This window comes from Pelmatolapia mariae, linkage group LG4, assembly GCF_036321145.2.
Source record: "Pelmatolapia mariae isolate MD_Pm_ZW linkage group LG4, Pm_UMD_F_2, whole genome shotgun sequence".
In the NCBI taxonomy this organism is placed as follows: Eukaryota; Metazoa; Chordata; class Actinopteri; order Cichliformes; family Cichlidae; genus Pelmatolapia; species Pelmatolapia mariae.
The window spans coordinates 582,346-599,841 of NC_086230.1; the positions used below are offsets into that span (position 1 = coordinate 582,346).

At 46.8% G+C, this 17,496-nt stretch overlaps 2 protein-coding genes across 6 annotated transcripts in view; both read right to left on the bottom strand.

Annotated features, from left to right (window-relative positions):
- lin7b (lin-7 homolog B (C. elegans)) overlaps window positions 1–6,251 on the bottom strand; it is a 41,798-nt gene extending 35,547 nt beyond the window's left edge. For 2 of the 4 annotated variants that reach the window (XM_063471020.1, XM_063471022.1), the window contains exon 1: window positions 5,837–6,248. In XM_063471020.1, the coding sequence (XP_063327090.1) occupies window positions 5,837–5,912 (76 nt within the window). In that variant the 5' untranslated portion in view covers window positions 5,913–6,248. Of the gene's footprint in view, window positions 1–5,836 lie in introns of all 4 variants that reach the window. The other 2 variants (XM_063471021.1, XM_063471023.1) reach the window with 2 other exon arrangements.
- Window positions 6,252–6,368: 117 nt separating this feature from the next.
- Window positions 6,369–16,006, bottom strand: snrnp70 (small nuclear ribonucleoprotein 70 (U1)). 2 transcript variants are annotated; one of them, XM_063471019.1, is made up of 10 exons: window positions 15,810–16,006; window positions 15,325–15,478; window positions 15,177–15,239; window positions 13,213–13,267; window positions 13,060–13,124; window positions 12,888–12,950; window positions 10,617–10,698; window positions 7,898–7,999; window positions 7,645–7,744; window positions 6,369–7,556 (listed from the first exon to the last, which is right to left on the bottom strand). In XM_063471019.1, exons 2-10 carry the CDS (start codon window positions 15,469–15,471, stop codon window positions 6,833–6,835), a joined length of 1,401 nt encoding a protein of 466 aa, XP_063327089.1. In that variant the 5' UTR covers window positions 15,472–15,478; window positions 15,810–16,006; the 3' UTR covers window positions 6,369–6,832. The 2 variants fall into 2 exon arrangements, with proteins under 2 accessions (XP_063327089.1, XP_063327088.1); XM_063471018.1 differs by having other exon boundaries at window positions 15,325–15,481.
- Between the last annotated feature and the right edge of the window lie 1,490 nt (window positions 16,007–17,496).

Consider the following 17,496-nt stretch of genomic DNA (forward strand, 5'->3'; position numbering starts at 1 on the left):
CGTTGGGTGAGTGCTGAGTGTTTGTATATGTGTGCATGAGGGTGGGAAAGCATGTTTGTGTCTGTGTGTGCCTGTTTGTCTGTGTCTATATGTCAGGTCGGGTCTTAGACTCCACCTCCCTGGGAACTCCCAGGCCCTCCAAAGTGTGGAGGCCTATCTCCCCTCACCACACTCCCTGCCGGTAACTGATGCCTTCAGGGGTCGGTGCATTGGTGGTTCTTGGTGTCCAGGGCTGGGTGCTCAGGTATGCACCAGTTCACTCCCGGTGGCTACTTGGCGGGGCCTGGTGCCTGTCGCTCGGTCAGGCCTCTTCCGGGGCAAAGGGGGCCCTCGGGCCTCCGGCCTCGGGGCCTGCGACTCGGTTCACTCTGGCACAGCTGGCTGCCGGCAGAGCCGGCGGGCACGCCGGTGCAGCCCCCTCTGGCTTCTGCTCCGTGGCTACTGGGTGACCCCTCGTCTGGGGATCTCCTCAGCCCTTCCCAGGAGGGTGGCACGGATGCCCCTCCGGTGGTCCTCCTTGGGCTCTCGCACTCTGGGGCCTCTGGATGTCTGGAGCCTGGATCTCCTCCATGCCTGCTTCATGCCCTGGGGGACGGGGCTATGGCCCTCCACACCCTCTAGCAGACCGTTACATGGGGAAACCTTTTGTATACAAGCGCGCTGATCCACACAGGTTTGCACATGGGTGTTCACTGTTCGTAGACATAAACTACACCTTTCTTAGCTGCTAATTCAAAGCACATTGTGCGCTGTCTGTCCTGCGTGCTGCACAACAACATTCAATATTTAGTATTTACTGCTGTTTACACTTAGCTAGATTAACGTGATGGTTTTGTGTTTAGTATGTTGCTTTGTTTTGGGTTTTTTTGCTTGTTTTCTCTTCTTTTTCTCTCAACAGGTGATCCAGGAGATTTTTTTTCTCTCTTTGTCTTTGTAAGTGCCCTTTCTCACTGTCCCTTTTCCCTTCTGTTTTTCTTTTCCTTCCTCTCTTTCTTTCTCCCTTTCAAAAAAAAATAAATAAATAAAAATACCAGAGGCACAAAGCATCAACCAATGGTAGACAGAGCAGTTTCCAGAGCCCTGGGAGCTTGAGGGTCCTGCACAGTATCTTTGTTGTTCCTAGGACTGCGCTCTTCTGGACCGAGATCCAGAACCTCTGCACTGAATCACACTTGTTATTAACCTCTGGCTCTCTTCCACAGCATGTCTTTATCACGTCTTCCTTCTCTTACCCCAACCGGTCACGGCAGATGGCCGCCTCTCCGTGAGTCTGGTTCTGCTAGAGGTTTTTTCCTGTTTTCTTCCTGTTGAAAGGGAGTTTAAAGGGGTGAGATATCATCACCCCCACCCGAGATTGGGTACTTCGCCCCAAGTGCGATGGAAGAAGGATTGTTGAGTGCACTGATCCTGAAAAATAGGATCATGGTAAAGCTTGAAACCTGGATCTTCTGTAGCTGGTTAACCAAGACTACATGAAGTACCCTCAGAAGATCTACTAGACGATGTGAACAGGGTCCAGTAACCATCACAGTGACAGATATCCAAGACAGGGTCTCCAGTATAAAGTACTGGACAGCACCAGAACCTGACATGGATCACGCCTGCTGTCTGAAGAAGCTGACTGCAGTCCACGAGCGTCTGGCAGTACAGATGAACCAGAGAGACATCCGGGATGGCTAACCAAAGGCCAGACAGTCCTGATCCTCAAGGACCCCCAGAAGGGACCGGTCCCCTCCAACTACTGACCAGTACCCTGCCTCAGCACCACGTGGAAGCTCCTGTCTAATATGAACAGGCACATGGGTCAATACATGAGTGGGGCACAGAAAGGAATTGGTAAGAATACCAGAGGCGCAAACAGCAGCTACTGGTAGATCGAGCAGTTAGCTGAGACTGCAAGACTAGCCTGACCAACCTGTGCACTGCCTGGATTGGTTACAAAGAGACCTATGACTCGATGCCCCACACCTGGATCCTGGAATGCCTAGAACTATACAAGATCAACAGGACCCTAAGAGCCTTCATCAGGAACTCAATGGGGATGTGGTGTAAATGGCCTGCATTTGTATAGCGCTTTACTTAGTCCCTAAGTAAAGAGAAGCGCTTCACACTACATTCAGTCATTCACACACACACTGGTGATGGCAAGCTACATTGCAGCCACAGCTGCCCTGGGGCGCACTGACGCCACCGGGCCCTCTGACCACCACCAGTAGGCAAACATGGTATCTTGCCCAAGGATATTTGGCATGCAGCCTGGAGCAGCCTGGGATCGAACCACCGACCTTCTGGTTAGTAGCTGACCTGCTCTGCCACCTGAGCTACAGCCATCAGAGGGCAACTTCAAGCCAACTGCACAAGTTACCATCAAGTGCAGGATCTACCAAGGAGATGCTCTGTCCCTGCTGCTGTTCTGCATAGGCCTGAACCCCCTCAGTGAGATCATTAACAAGACTGGCTACGGATACCAGCTACTGAATGGAGCAGTTGTCAGCCACCTCCTGTACATGGATGACATCAAGCTGTATGCCAAGAGTGAACAAGACATCGATTCACTGATCCACATTACCAGGATATACAGCAAAGACAGTGGGATGTTGTTCGGACTTGAGAAGTGTAGTCGGATGATAACGAAGAGAGGGAAGGTAGTGTTGATATTAAATAATTTGCAGTGCCTCAATAATGCTATGCTTTTTATTAATAAGTGTTATAAAGTTATATAGTGTAGTATTAAGTGGACACAGCCCTGAAAAATAAAGGCATGAGACCATGTGTCCTTGGGGAGTAGAAAGCTGCAGACTCTCACTCACGCTTGCCTGGGAAAAAGTAGATAAGAGGGGACTATCTCTAGTGGAAAGTTACTGAGACACTGTTGTTTAGACTAGAATGAGACAGCTTCTGTAATAAAACTGTTAGGGGCACACCACCACTTTGAGATCCACGGCAGCGTGTCATGCAGGATGCATCTCCCTTCTAGAAGTAATAAAGTGTTAAATGGTCTACTGAGCAGTGTGTTGTCTTCCATCGGATGGCTCTGAGGAATCAAAAGAACTCAGAACTGTGGGGATCGAACTACCAGAAGGCAACACTGCTGTACAAAAGGCCCCGTAGTCACGGTTATCGCTGTTCAGTTGTTAGTTTCACCGGTAGTTTTTTAGAGTGGCCAGTAGAGGTCACCCCACCGCTTTGTATGAGAGAGACAATGGGCAGGCACCTGAGCTTTTCTGCTCCAGATTACGGGCAGAGAATCGGTCACTCCTTGAGAAGTGTGCATTAATGAGCAAAGTAAGTTTATGATGTGTGAGTATAAGTGATGATAAGATATGTTTGGGACTGTGTCTGAGGTTAGTGGGGGAATGACTGTGCTTCTGCCTGTGCAGCTAATGGGCGTGATCAGGTACCCTGCTGGGATATTAAGCTGGCCAAAGGAGGAGATAGAAGCTCCTGACATCAAGACCAGGAAGATCCTGACCATGCATGGAGGGTTTCACCCCAAGTCCAGCACGCTGAGGCTGTACGCTAAACAGAAGGACGGAGGCCGGGGACTGGTGAGTGTCAGCACCACAGTCCAGAATGAGAACAAACATCCACGAAGACATCAGTAAGATGGCCCCAACCGACCGAGTGCTCAGTGAATACCTCACTGAGCCGAATATGGCCTGGAAGTCCTGAGGTCAAAATGGGAGACGCTCCCAAGGGTGGTGGAGAATGACCGAGCTAAGATCCTGTGGGACTTCCAGATACAGATGGACAAAATGGTGGTGGCTAACCAACCGGACATAGTGGTGGTGGACAAACAGAAGAAGACGGCCGTAGTGATCGATGTAGCGGTGCACAATGACAGCAACATCAGGAAGAAGGAACACGAGAAGCTGGAGAAATACCAAGGGCTCAGAGAAGAGCTCGAGAGGATGTGGAGGGTGAAGGTAACGGTGGTCCCCGTGGTAATCGGAGCACTAGGTGCAGTGACTCCCAAACTAGGTCAGTGGCTCCAGCAGATCCCGGGAACAACATCGGAGATCTCTGTCCAGAAGAGCGCAGTCCTAGGAACAGCTAAGATACTGCGCAGGACCCTCAAGCTCCCAGGCCTCTGGTAGAGGACCCGAGCTTGAAGCATAAAGCGCCTGCAGGGGCGAGATGGGGAATTAAAGAAAAAAAATTGCTGGAGTCACTCACCTAGCTTGGGAGTCACTGCACCTAGTGCTCCGATGAGGGGTTTATGTATATGTACGTGTGTATATATATATATATATATATATATATATATATATATATATATGGTTTTAATAGTAGGGTGATCATTGGCAGTATTCATAGAAGTAGTTCTGAAAGAAATCATAAATTCTTTGACCATTCTTACAAATAAGGGGGAAAGAGATCTGCAAAATGTGTTTATGTTACCTCCTCTCCTCTCTTTCACTAACGAGGCCCTCACCCTGTCAGCTCCGGAATAAGAAGCACTCAGATAATATTGTAAAAATAAAATAAAATAAAAAGACTAATATGAGGAGCCTATAGTCTAGAGTCAGACGATGATTCTACTTCTTAAAACTATTGGACAGGTCAGGTATAAACAAAACAAAACAACAGGTTTAGTAGCTTCACTGCACTGTGTTTGTACATGGGACTGAAGAAGATAACAGAGGAATTATACCTTTAATAAAATATTAATTAAGGATACAATCCAAGCACCCTTTTCACACCTTGACTCGTGTAATGAAGCGCATGATCAATAATGGGTCAACCACTGGGATAAATACCTGGGACTGTCCACCCAGTCTTAGAACTGACAAACCTTCTCAGATGAGACGTCTTCAAGAAACTTAAAGAAGTCCAGTTACATTTTCCCCCAAGCTCCTTAGACTACCATGACCTGGATGACTGAGAACCTTCACAGATATGATGTTAACCTGCTTTAATGACTCCAAAACCAATTTTGATGAGTATCTGGAATATCTGTCCTGCTGGAACATCCAGTTTTGCCCACACAGCTCTTGACTTGAGGTTAAGTTGAAGAATTTGCTCCATCCTGTTTGTGTGGATATACCAGTACCACTTGCAGCAAAACATCCCCAGAGCATGATTTCACCACCATGATCCACAGTTTATGTGAATACAGGTATATGTAGCACAGACTGTACAGTATCCCACACACTTTTCATGCTTCATCCTTGGCTTGAAGTTTGATAAGTTTTACCAGTGTAAACCTGGTGGATTATATTGAAAACATGGGCTAATTTAGTCTGAATTATTCTTTGACACTACAACAGGTCATCCCACTAATGAGGGTTGCTTTTGAAGGTGGTATTGTAATTAAAGAGTTTAAAAAATTGAATGTGTCTGCAAGCAGCGTTCACAGTAACTGAGGGGTAGGCGTGACACTGGGGACCGAGCCCCCCTAAAGGTTACATCCCAGTCACCCCTGCTGCGCACATCATCAAAATCAAACTAATATTCTTAACTAGTTTCGTTGAAGTCTGTGTGCATTAACAGTCGTCGAACATGATCGTCCTCACCGACTGGATCATGCCGTACGCTGATGGATACTCAGCATTTTAGGCCCAACCAAACTCTCCACATGTAGGCTCCATGCCGCTAAAGACGCAGTAGATAGCGCCGTCCGTGAAGCGCAAAGAAGCGACCTCACGGCCGTTTGTATACAGCAAACAAACGTGTTAGTGTAGGAGCGGAGGCGGGGCTCGGGGACGTGTACATCGGTACTTTTGTATGCATTAGACAAGCCAACGTGTTTCGTTTCGCCTTTGTTGTGAAATCAGACTGCTCCAGGTGCAAGCACGTCTCCCACACACACTGCATGCAGCTGCTAGCTAGTTACCTCTCTCCAGGCACAGCGGTTCTGTCATGGCCGCCATGTCTGCTTCTTTAGCCGGGTGGTAGTACGAGGACATCATCGCGGACTCGGTGCACACTGATCCAACAAACACCCCGTATGACCGATTAATGTTGTTCACAGCAGTGCGTGGCCCATCGTTGCCCACGGCCTGCTTAGCATCGTGAGTGGAGCTCCGAGACTACAACCTGACGCAGCAGCTCTCCTCCAGCTGCGGCTTCAGTGCGCGAAGGAGCGATGTCATCTACGCAGGACTCATGTGCTCCACGCACCGACACAACAAAGGACATCCCTCACACACTTTCAGTACCTGCTGCTGTCTAATGGGCGTTTTTAATATTTACCATCCAGCTGAAAGGCTAATAGAGCACTGCTACATGCGCTCTGATATCCTGTAACTGGCCTTCGTTTGTCTGGGGTGACAGGTTTGGTAAGAACTGATCTGAGACTACAAAATAAACAGAAAACATTTGGCAAAGACTCGTGGACAAAGGATGCAAAGTGAATGGTGTGAAACTTTCTGGCTTTAAGTCACATCTTTATTAAAATGTCCTTGCAAATATTACCAACAGCAGGAGAGATCAATAAAAAGGAATAAACAGCTCATAACTGCCACAACACTACATTTTCTTCAATCTGACAGACAGGATGCTCATCGGGACACATTTACCAAACTCCAAGCGGCTCCTAAATCTGGAAATTAAAACGGCTACACCATCGACCCATTTCAAAACAAAGTTTATTTGTGTCTGTTTGTTTATTGGGGGGGGGGGCAAAAACTACAACCAAAAGCATCGCTAGAGTAAAATGAGAGTGTGATGTAGTGGCACACATTAGTGGGGTCATGTTGAGAGTGTACCATGACACCAGGTTACAGAAACAGACTGACAGGAAGGCTCTCTCTACACCAGGAGCCCCTGACATCACAAAGGTCAAAGAACACAGACGACGTGTACGAGACGCTCCGACAGGCGGTTCCTTTCAGTACTCGTCTCCTGCAGCCTCCATCTTGTAGCCGTTTTCACTGGAAACATAGCCATCGGCTGATTGCGCAGACTGCTGGCCCGCCATCATCCCATCCTGGCTGTATTCCTCCATCTGTGGCGGCACTCCTCCATCATCCTCGTTTACCATGTCGTCTTGAGGGCCCATGTCATCTCGTAGGGAGCCGTGCCGTTCCTCTCGCCGATCTCCCCTGTCTCTCTCTCCACGCTCCCTTTTGTGCTCCCTGTCTCTGTCCCGATCTCCCCTGCGTCTGTCCCTGTCCCTGTGGCTACGCCTTCTGTCCCTGTCCCTGTCTCTACGCTCCTCTAAGCCCTCACTCGCTTCTCCCTCGTGTTCCTCCAGCATGCGCTCTCCGACCTCGGGGGCAGCTTCTCCTTGGCCGATCTCCTCCCCTCCTTCTGGCCCCTTTACCCTGTCCCTGTCTCTTTTACGATCTCTGCTCCTGCTCCTTCTCTTCCGGTCTCGACTCCTCTCCCTGCTCCTGCTGTCTCCTCCTGATGCCGGCCCACGCTCCCTTTCGCGATCTCGACGCCGGTTACTACCACTGTTGTCGTCTGCCGCTCCGATCTGTCGGTCCCTTTCTCGCTCCCGGGAACGGGTGTGGCGACGGCGTTCGCGAGATCGGGACCGGCGACGCTCTCTGTCCTTGTCCCTGTCCCGTTCACGGCTGCGTTCCCTCCGGTCTCCACGGTCACGGTCACTGTGAGCAGCACAGTTGCAATACGTATTTACAGCAGTTTGTATTTTTACGTCAAATTACAAATCTAGAAAGAAGAACAAAGACCCACCCCCCAAGAGGACGGTCGTCATAGCGTGACGCGTCATCTCGACCAGAGTGCTTGATGTTGACATCAGCACCGCCTCGCCTGGTGCCACCCAGTCCACCTCCTAGACAAAGAGACCACAAACATTTCTAACATGTTCATGAACAGTCTGTTTTCTTCAGGTGAATGTTTAAAAACAGAGGCTCTGCACATTACAGTCCCACAGTGAACCATGGAGGGACGCCTAACGGCGATCACCTTAGAAAGCAGTGCTCACCTAGCCTGCGAGGACGCCACCCTTTGACAGTACGTCCTCTTTCCACATCCACCAGGACCCTTCTGCCATCAATCTTCTTCCCGTCAGCATGCTTATAGGCGGCTGGAGAAGAGTAACGGGAAGAGGGAAGATAAAAGGTGAGGAAAGGGAGCGAGGGAATATGGCTAAGGAAACAAACAGTGCATTATTATACTGACCAGGAGCAGGCGAAGCCGACATGGCTGCTCTCTGGGCAAAAGTCGAAGGATAATGGGAGTAGACTTCCTTCCACCCGAAGAGTGATTGTTACATTACACCGTTTCTTTACTTACTCAGGGTCCTACACCAGCTACACCAAAGAGCAGCTGCTGTTTGATAGACTAAGGTGCTATTTCATTAAGCTGTGGCATGTTTGAATACACTGCTGCTAAACCTTTGTGTCACCCGCTGACACAGTCTACAATAAGAGCTTGTTTTCTAGAAGATTTAAATGCATCAAGCTACAAACTGTTGGTAAAAAGCTGGAACAGCTTCTGTTACTATACAAAGCTGCTTTCATTTACAGGTTTACTGAGAGCAACATACAGTAGGAACATCAGCACCACTCGTGTACCACACAATGTTATGAGCCATGTTGACTGATGGAAGAACGTGCCACGATCCAGACTGCTAAGCTACTTGATGTGTGGACCCAAGGCTAAAACGTTACCATCCACGAAAGGGGCCTTACCAAAACCCACCAGACACAACATCATTTCACTGATAAGAGTTCAGGAAGGCTCAGGCCGAGCTTTAAGGCCTCACTAAAGTACCTCCACACCACGACAGTGTCACAGCACATCTACTTACCATACCCCGAACCCATTTCCCTCTTCAAGAAGGATTTTACCACCAGTCCTACTGACATGGACCACGTGGGGAAAAAAGGAAACGTGGAAAAATGTAAAAAAAAAAAAAACAAAAACCCAAAACAAACAAAACTGGGCTTGCTTCTTTGCAGGACTGGCTTTATCACAACTCCAACCTACTGAGAAAGAAATGTTCCTAACACTGGCATGCCATGGATGTGTAGGCTGAGATGCATTCAGTGCGCAGATGTTATAAACTGGAATTGTAGAAACTAGCAGCTGGAAACTTTGGCCTTGGGCGGTCATTTGTATTTACTATCTGCCTGGATACGCAGTAAAAATCATTACAGCTAAGTGAGAGCGAGACTGAGAACCAAAACGGTTTGTTTGTGGCTGATCACATGACCCCGACAAGCCTGGTTGAGGGAAGAAAACCCAAACTGGGGGGCTCGTGCACGACACTCGGAAACTTCAAGTGAATCATGTTAAAGATAGTCAAAGATGTTTTGCACCCCCTGCACTAATTTATCCATTTTGTTTGTGACCCATCCTGGAACACTGTTATTCTTTGTTTGACCTGACAGCACAGAAACCTCTTGATTAACGTGTGGAGCTTCACTCTTCACTGTGATGAACAACAAGATTATCAGAGTAAATAAATGATGAGATTAAAGCTTTTTGGTGACAGTCTGCAGTTTGTAAGGCTGCCAAGCTAAGCATTGCAGCAATTTAGTGCTGTGCAATGAGAAAGACTGCAAACTCCACGTCACAACAAACTCCAGCTAATGCGAATGGCAGCCATTTAATAATGCGTGTGGATCTCTCAGGCTCAGCTACCATTCTGCCTTCACTAACCTGAGGTGACATTTAGGACAGGCGGTCGGGGTGCGTTCAATGGTAAAAGTCTAAATAAAAGCTCTTTAGGGTCTGCAAGAAGACGCTTTACCCATTGAACCCTATCCCTATGTAGGAGATGGAGGGTGGAAAAAAATCTTACCCATCATACAAACCCATTATACCAACCATATACTGAGCTGTGGTAGTAGGGTGTAGATGTATCATAACCATCATCATCTGCCAGCCAGCTCTGGCCAATAGCCATCACAGATTGGCGGCTGCAGTGGCAATGAGAACAACATACAGTTAATACACTGTTTACCCCACATTCCCCATCAGTTCATCCCCTGCTCCAACTACACAACTGTGATTCAGCAACTCTGGTCTTGAAGAGCTGATTGCACCAACATCCCAGAATGGTATCATTGTGTTCGATGACACCATTCGACTAAAGAGACAGTATTTACTGTGGCATCGCCACCAGCTTAACGTATCTCGCTAGTGTGGAAAGGCTGAATTAATCTCACCATGACCAGGGTTGAAGACCACCGATAGAAAGTTTGTGGTACAAAACGTGGGCTTTGACACATGTCTGGTAAAAAACCCATTCAATGCTTGGTGACCAGTCTGACTATGTGCTTACCATTATAGTCCAACCGGGAGAGCTGCTCTTCCACAAAGCTACAAGGCCTAACAGTTAAAAAGACAATGTGCCTTTGACAGGCAAAGATGTTCAGGCTCACAAATGAAACAGTTGACCCCGCCCCCACACACAAGATGCAAAAAAGAAATCAAGTCTTTACTGCTGAGAAGAACGCCGTTCTTAGACCAGACTGATGACACGCATCTCTCTCTCTCACACACACACACACACACACACACACACACAGTAGAGCTCCAGCACTAACCAGCAGCTGGGCTCTAACTCAGCAGCAGTCACTACAGAGAAAGCTGCTGCTGTTACAAACACAGAGTGCTGCAGAGGAGAAACGCCCTGCACACAGTTCTGTTTCTTAAAGACCAAATACTATGTTTGGGTTCATATTGGTACTCACAGTGCATGTCTCTCTCATGCTCATATTCAATGAAAGCATAGCCCCGAGGCTTCCCCGTCCTCTTGTTGTAGACTATGTAAATCTGGAACAACAGCATACAGGAGAAAAGAATATATCACAATATATATCATTACCGCACATGCTTCAAATTATACGGTGATATGGATTTTAGGCCATATCGTGCAGCCCTAGGCAACAGTAATTCAAATCACGAGTTGTTACAACCAAAGTAAGCAGAATCCTGAATGTGCATGCACTGACAGCACCGCCTAATGCAGCAGAAAGCAGCACGCCCACCTAGGACCAGGACACGCCCATCTCCTGATGGCTGCTTCCAGCAGGATAACACACCGTGTGATAAAGTTGATTAGTTTCTTGAACATGACAATCAGTTCATTGTGGATAAATGAGCTCCGCGGTCACAGATCTGAATCCAACAGAGTGCTACTGAAATATGGTGGAGCTGGAGTTTCGCATCATGGATGTGCAGCTTGCAAATGAATGAAGGCGACATGGACTACAGTTTGTGAGGAATCCATGTGCTTTTCTCTTTAGGTGAACATGGAGTTCTACCTGTTACTATCAAGGTGTACCTTATTAAGTGGCTGGTGAGTTTACACCTGAGCGACCTGCCCAGGACGTGCACATGCGTTAGTTTGTCTTCATAATAGGAGGGAGAAATAAGTATTGAACACATCGTCGACCTTTACTGTTCTAAAGGTGCTACTGACATCAAAGTCAGTAACAAGGCACGCTACACACACGCCAACACATCGAACCACAGCTGTCCATGAATGATGTGTAATAATGAGAGAAAGCTGACAGCTGCTGTATGCACAGACCAGTCCGACGTTCCTCGGGTGTGATTCTGGTCCACTCCTCCAATCCTGAAGCGTCTGTGTTTCTATCAGCTCTGAGCGTTACTTCTTTCCGTAGCTTTCCAGTTGGACTGAGGTCAGGTAACGGGCCGGGCCATCGCAGGAGCTTTGTATTCCTCATCTTAAACCAACTGAGAGCTTCCCTGTGTGTTTGGGATCACCGTCATTCTGACACATCTACCCTCATCTTCATCATCCTGGTAGATGAGTTTTAAAATCAGGAACGTCTTCCATTCATCCTTCCTTCAGTTACACGAAGCATCCCAGTGCTGTATACCGAAAACCGCCTCCAACGTCACTGTTGACATGGTAACCACCATGTTGTGACACGCGGTGGACCTCCAAACACGGACTGGTATTACGGCATCCAAACAGCCCTTTCCCACTAGTACCAGCTTGGCTCAACTGGACTTTGGTCATTTTCCATGACAATCGAGTACCAGCTAATGTGCGTGGGGTCGTTATAGCAACACATGGTTTCACGTATGCGACACAGGAGCACGTCGAGGGAACAGCATACCCCCTGCTCTGTGCAGGCTTGCTGTCAGACTCGGGAACCACGGTGTGTCATTGTCAAGACAACAGAGGTTTGGATTTGAATGAGCTGCTCTCCTGATTCAATGACAGCGAGTTCAGTTTGGGTCTTCTGTGACCAGTTTATGGTGAAATGATTCCTTCCACTTCTCCACTACGGCCCAACACTGCTGCAGAGTTTAGAGATGTTTCTGTAACCAGTGCCACCAGTTTGCAAACGTCACGAGAGAGCTCACTGGTTCTCCTCATAATGAGACGTTACCTGTGTGACAGCTCGGTAACGACACAGCTTTGTACAGGTTGGGCTTGAACGAGCTGCCGTGACTCGGCCTTCAACACTTCATTTATGGACAGCCATGATTTCAGTAAATGAGCTGTTAGTGACATCTGGAGAAAATGTCATGTCAGAGCACCTTTAGAAAGACACTGGACTTCAATTGGACACGTGTCCAGTACTTTTTGTTGGAGCCCGACAGTCAATACAAGTATTACAGCATGTGGAAAGTATTCCAATAATCCAGAGTAACATTACATTTGTCTTCCTGTAGAAAGTGACCTGCAACTGTTTTACAGGCTCACCGTTTGCCTTGATATTTTTTACAATGCGGGGCTTGTTGCATGACACTAATACTGTTTGACTGCAGAACAGGCTTAGCTGGATCTGGATGGCTGTCAGCGTGGCTCAAATATCCTCTGTTCAATTTACCATTGCTGCACTGCTACATTTGATAGTTAAGGGGCAATGCACAAAAGTGTGCCGATGCCAGTTGTATACTGTACGCGACAATAGAAAATAGTACTAAACGAATAAATAAGACATTAAGCACAACATTACTCAGACAGGACCGTGTAAACGTACCCGTTTGATGGGGCCGTACACTTCAAATTCTCGGCGAAGCTTGGACTCAGTGGTGTCGTAATTCTGTAGAAAGAAGATATTTAAAGTTCACACAATTCATACAGGTAACACCCCCACCCAAAAAACCCAAACCCAACACACTGGTGTAAGGCAGCTATTTGAATATACTAACCACTCGTGCCACAAACAGAGTCTTGAAGGCATCGCCCTGTGCGTTGGGGTCATTGTGAGGGTCCCCTGAGAGCATGCGAACAGAAAAGCAACATAAGGCCAAATCACCACATCATGCAGCGTTTGCAGAGCGTGTGCCGTGTCAGAAACTTACAAAGCTTCAGCTCTGTCTCTACTACTGCTTGCCTCCTTTCAATCTTCTCTCGTCTCTACAAAAACAAAAGATATACAGGAAACGGTTAGTTTCTTAATGATCGTTGCCTTGTTCTCACGTTATCATGAGATTCTCAGAAAACCTGACACATACAGACTTCACAGAGCTTCATCTGTTCCAGTCTCTTTCAGCATTGGATTAAATTCATTTCCACCTCAAAATTCTTCACAAAACACCCCATAAAGTTAAAAGATGCATCCCGTTTCCACTGATCATCTGTCAGATGTTATGTCTACAGCCTGACTGGAGTCCCAGCTGTGGTCAATAAAGCAAACTGGACATTATTTGGAAAGAAACACACACTTTCTCTATAAAAAGGTCCCACAGCTGACAGTCCAAGTCAGAGAACACACCCAAGCTGTGAAGTCCAAAGAGTTGTCCTCAGAGACTGGATTGTAGGTGAAGGAGGGTACAGAAAAATGGTCCCAAAGAGCACCGTGGCCTCCATCGCCTATACATGGAAGACGTCTGGAACCACCACCACTCTTCCAGAGCCGGCTGCCTGGCTGTTCTGTGCAGTTGCAGTTGAGGGTCTTAATCAGGGAGACGGCCAAGAACCTGATTCTGAAAGAGCTCCAGTGTGGAAAGGAGGAGGACAACCATTTCAGCTCCCACGGTGCTCAAATCCTGTGCTGTCCAGCAGTGTGGAGAGAAACTGGCCTCAAAGCGGTTACAAATGATCCACAAGCATGAAGGAACACAACACGAATGTGTGCAGTGATTTGTGTGTAACCTGACGACTCACAGGCGCATGCTTCAATCCAAGCATTTATCATTTCCCCTTAATAATAAAACCTTCATATAGAAACATGCATTCTTTTTGTCTGATGATCTGAAACATCTCAGTGTGCCACCTTCTTTGAACCAAAATACAGGAGGACCCAGATGTCTGGGTGTTACACAGCTTACATCTGTGGATCTGTGCAAAGCTAGCAGCGTGAACCTCATGCATGCAACGTGACATGTGTGCATCAGGCGACTCATGCACACATATTCAAAGTTTTGTACGTAAGCAGGAGGGACGTGAGGCGTAGTTTCAGACATCTGCATGAACAGAAAGCTTATTCAGAGAAAACGATCCAACTAGTGAAGCTAAACTTCTTTACGTGTGCTCACACTGCTTTGCATTTGTGTGTGTGGACTGAAGCATGTGCTTGTGAGTCCTCAAAACCCACACACATTTGCAACCCTTTGAGCCAAATGTCTCAGCTTCTCTTCAGCTTGATTCTGCTGTAGGAAAGTGTGCCGGTGCTGTACGCCACGTTTACTGAAAGGTCCTGGTGCTTCTTGATCCTTCCTCGCTCTTCAGTTTGCTCACCAGCCTCTTGTCAGGTGGATGCTGCTGCTACATTTTTCGTTTAAAAAACAAAACAAAAAACTATCCAACCACATCTGCTAAGTGAGAAACTGCTCAGGCCTCGGTGTGTACTCTGGGGAGCACCCTCTCTGATTTTGTGGTTAACAAGACTGGAGCAGCACAGGGTCCAGTCAGTCACCTCAGGTCTGAAATATGCCACCTGCAGACGTTCTCTGGCAGTAGCTGGCTGGAAGCGTCATTGGTCAGAATCGGGAGGCGTGTGAGTCGATGAGGGACAGGAAGTGACTGAACAAACTGCTCTCCAGCACAGCTCCTTCTCCCTCACACTGATTCCTCCTGTTCTCTATAAAGCTGTATAATGTACGGCTCATTCAGTGACAGGTAAATACTCCTGTCATCTCTCTGTGGCTGTTTTTCTTGGACTTACAGTGTACTGAATATTTCTGAATGCAATCTGAACTACTTTCTTACACAGTGCCAGTCTTACTTTGACCAAGTCTGCAAAGCTTTCAGTCAAACGTTCTTGGCTGTGTCATTATGGGCTGTTGTGTGTCGGAGGAACAGGTGAAGCGCTGCGAATACTCACTTTTCTCTCCAGCCGCTCTTCACGGGTCTCTGCTCTTGTCGGAGGCGGTGCATCTCTCGGGTCCTGGTCAGAGAAAGCAGATATTTAACAGGACTAATGTGGGACGGAAGATGAAGGGCTAACCAAAGCGCACAGATTTAACATTCACCTCGAAATGTCTGATGAACGGGGCGATCCCACTGTAGGGTTGATTGTGGTGCTTTTCGTGGGGTAACTTCACCAGCTGAGGTAGGAAAGGTATTGGGTCCCGTGGAGCAAAGAGGGCCAGGAGGTTGGGTGGTAGGAACTGCGTCATTTTTCACCTACTGCAACAACAAGGGGATCACTTCATTGACACTTATATGCTGGTCAATCCGGGCATTGAAGCACGCGACAGCCCCAAGAGCGGAAGTTCTCGGAACATGCTAACTGTTGTCCTGATTACGACGACACTCCTACAACCATATGGCTAGCACGCGTTTCATTTTCACCCAACATCTTCCTTAACTTACAAACAGCACGGCAACGATATCTGAAATGTATGCGCTAACAGCTTTTACTTTACGTCCTATCGACTTGTTTAGCGTTTAATTGAGCCTTTCGAATTAGCCACCAAGCTCACTATGCTAACATGCAGGATCCGCGGAGTCTTACCTTCTCTCCTCCAGTGTTTAGCAAATTTCAGATCATGTAGCAGAAGAAGAAGCGCGAGATCAGGTAGTTCCTTTGTGACAAACTTACTTCGACTGAAGGAGATAATATACTTGGATCTATTAGTAATAAGAATCTGATCTTCAGGGTACCCACAGCGTGCAGCGGCGACAAATAGCTAACTGTGTCGAGTTCGCAAATAAAATGGCGGGATGCCGCAAAATAACGACAATTGTCGTAAAACGAATCGTTCAGGAAATGCCAAGCTGATCGTAAAAATGAGAATTAAGCGTTGAGTCGACATTATGATATTGTTTGTTTTCCTTCAGAAACACTCCAAAGTCAATTATGCTGTTAATGTTTTATTAATCTTATGTAAGCAATATATACATAAATTTCGCTTTTTCAGACCAAACCAACCCTACTTCACTGGAAAAACGACTTAAACCTTTTGGTTATCTTTGACTTTAGTTAAAAAACTGCATTTTTGTTTACTTTTTGGAAGATTTTGATTTAGTGAGTTAATACTCTGTTAACTTTTATGACTCCGTCTTTATATCTTTATTTTCTTTGGACAAAGTTTGCTAATTGGTAAGAAGTTTATATTTTCTGAATGAATAATATATGGTGCATTTTGTTTATATGTTGATTTTGCTAATAAAAAAATAAGTTTTGAGTCGACATTAATTTATAAAAAGAAAGACACACCCTCTGACTCTTCACAGCCTTTTATAGCGTATGCGCCAAAGCGATTGTTGTTCCAGAAAAAGTCCAAAATAACGGGATTGTTCTGGTTCCAACAAATTCATGGATAGAGCCTGAAACGAAGCTACGACGGAATATTAGAGCTACTTTAAAAATCAAGTCAAAATATGCAGATTACAGATGTTTCAAGGCAAACTGTCAATAATTCATTTGTATTGTACATTAATAAAATAATAACTTGTACAGCCCGGATTATACAGCCCGATCCGGCGGGGAGGTGTGGGAAGCCAGGTCGGGCGCCCCCCTTCCGGCTCTCCTCTCTGCTCTCTCCTATCTTGTCCCTTTTGTCTTACTCTTCTCTGTCACCTTTTCTATCCCTTTGAAGAAGTGAGGCTCCATAAATGCTAAAGAGGTAAGTATTATTTCTCAGTTGCAGTGAATAGATAGAAAATAAACTGTAGGAAACTAAGCAGAAGAAAAGAATAAAAATAACATTTTAACATAAACCAGTGACACACTCTGGGGCCTGATCAACCCTGGCAGGACCTCCTTGGATGAGGGTGTTCAGTGATAATGGCCGAAACACCCGATGAATCCAAGGTCCACTACTGACTCAAACTGGTAAAGTGTCTGGGCTGCCTTTCCTCATAACAGCCATCCCTCAAGATTATCTCCATTTAAAACAATGCATTATCAGGGACTGTAACATCCAGTCCTTTTTACTGAATTATTTTATTAGGGCCACAGAAGAAAAACACATTATTGACCATTTTGAGAATAAAGTTAGTGGACTGGTATTTGATCATAGTAACGTAGGAGGGACGTAAACACGGCGTGATGTTGAACAGGTGGTGCAGAGAGCTGCGTGTGGTCAGAAGGAAACCCACGCAAACTTGGAAGAGTGGATTTGTACAAAATGAAATGGCTGGTAGTGGACCGATGGCCACAGTCATGTGCAGTAAACTGGATGTATGGTAGGTAGGTA

Excerpts from the sequence above, each read along its gene's own strand:
- snrnp70 (XM_063471019.1), bottom strand. The coding sequence starts at position 15,471 with ATGACGCAGTTCCTACCACCCAACCTCCTGGCCCTCTTTGCTCCACGG. Across the intron at positions 15,240-15,324 it reads CGTTCATCAGACATTTCGAG|GACCCGAGAGATGCACCGCC; the intron begins GTGAATGTTAAA and ends TTCTCTGACCAG. Across the intron at positions 12,951-13,059 it reads CTCTGTTTGTGGCACGAGTG|AATTACGACACCACTGAGTC; the intron begins GTTAGTATATTC and ends TTCTTTCTACAG.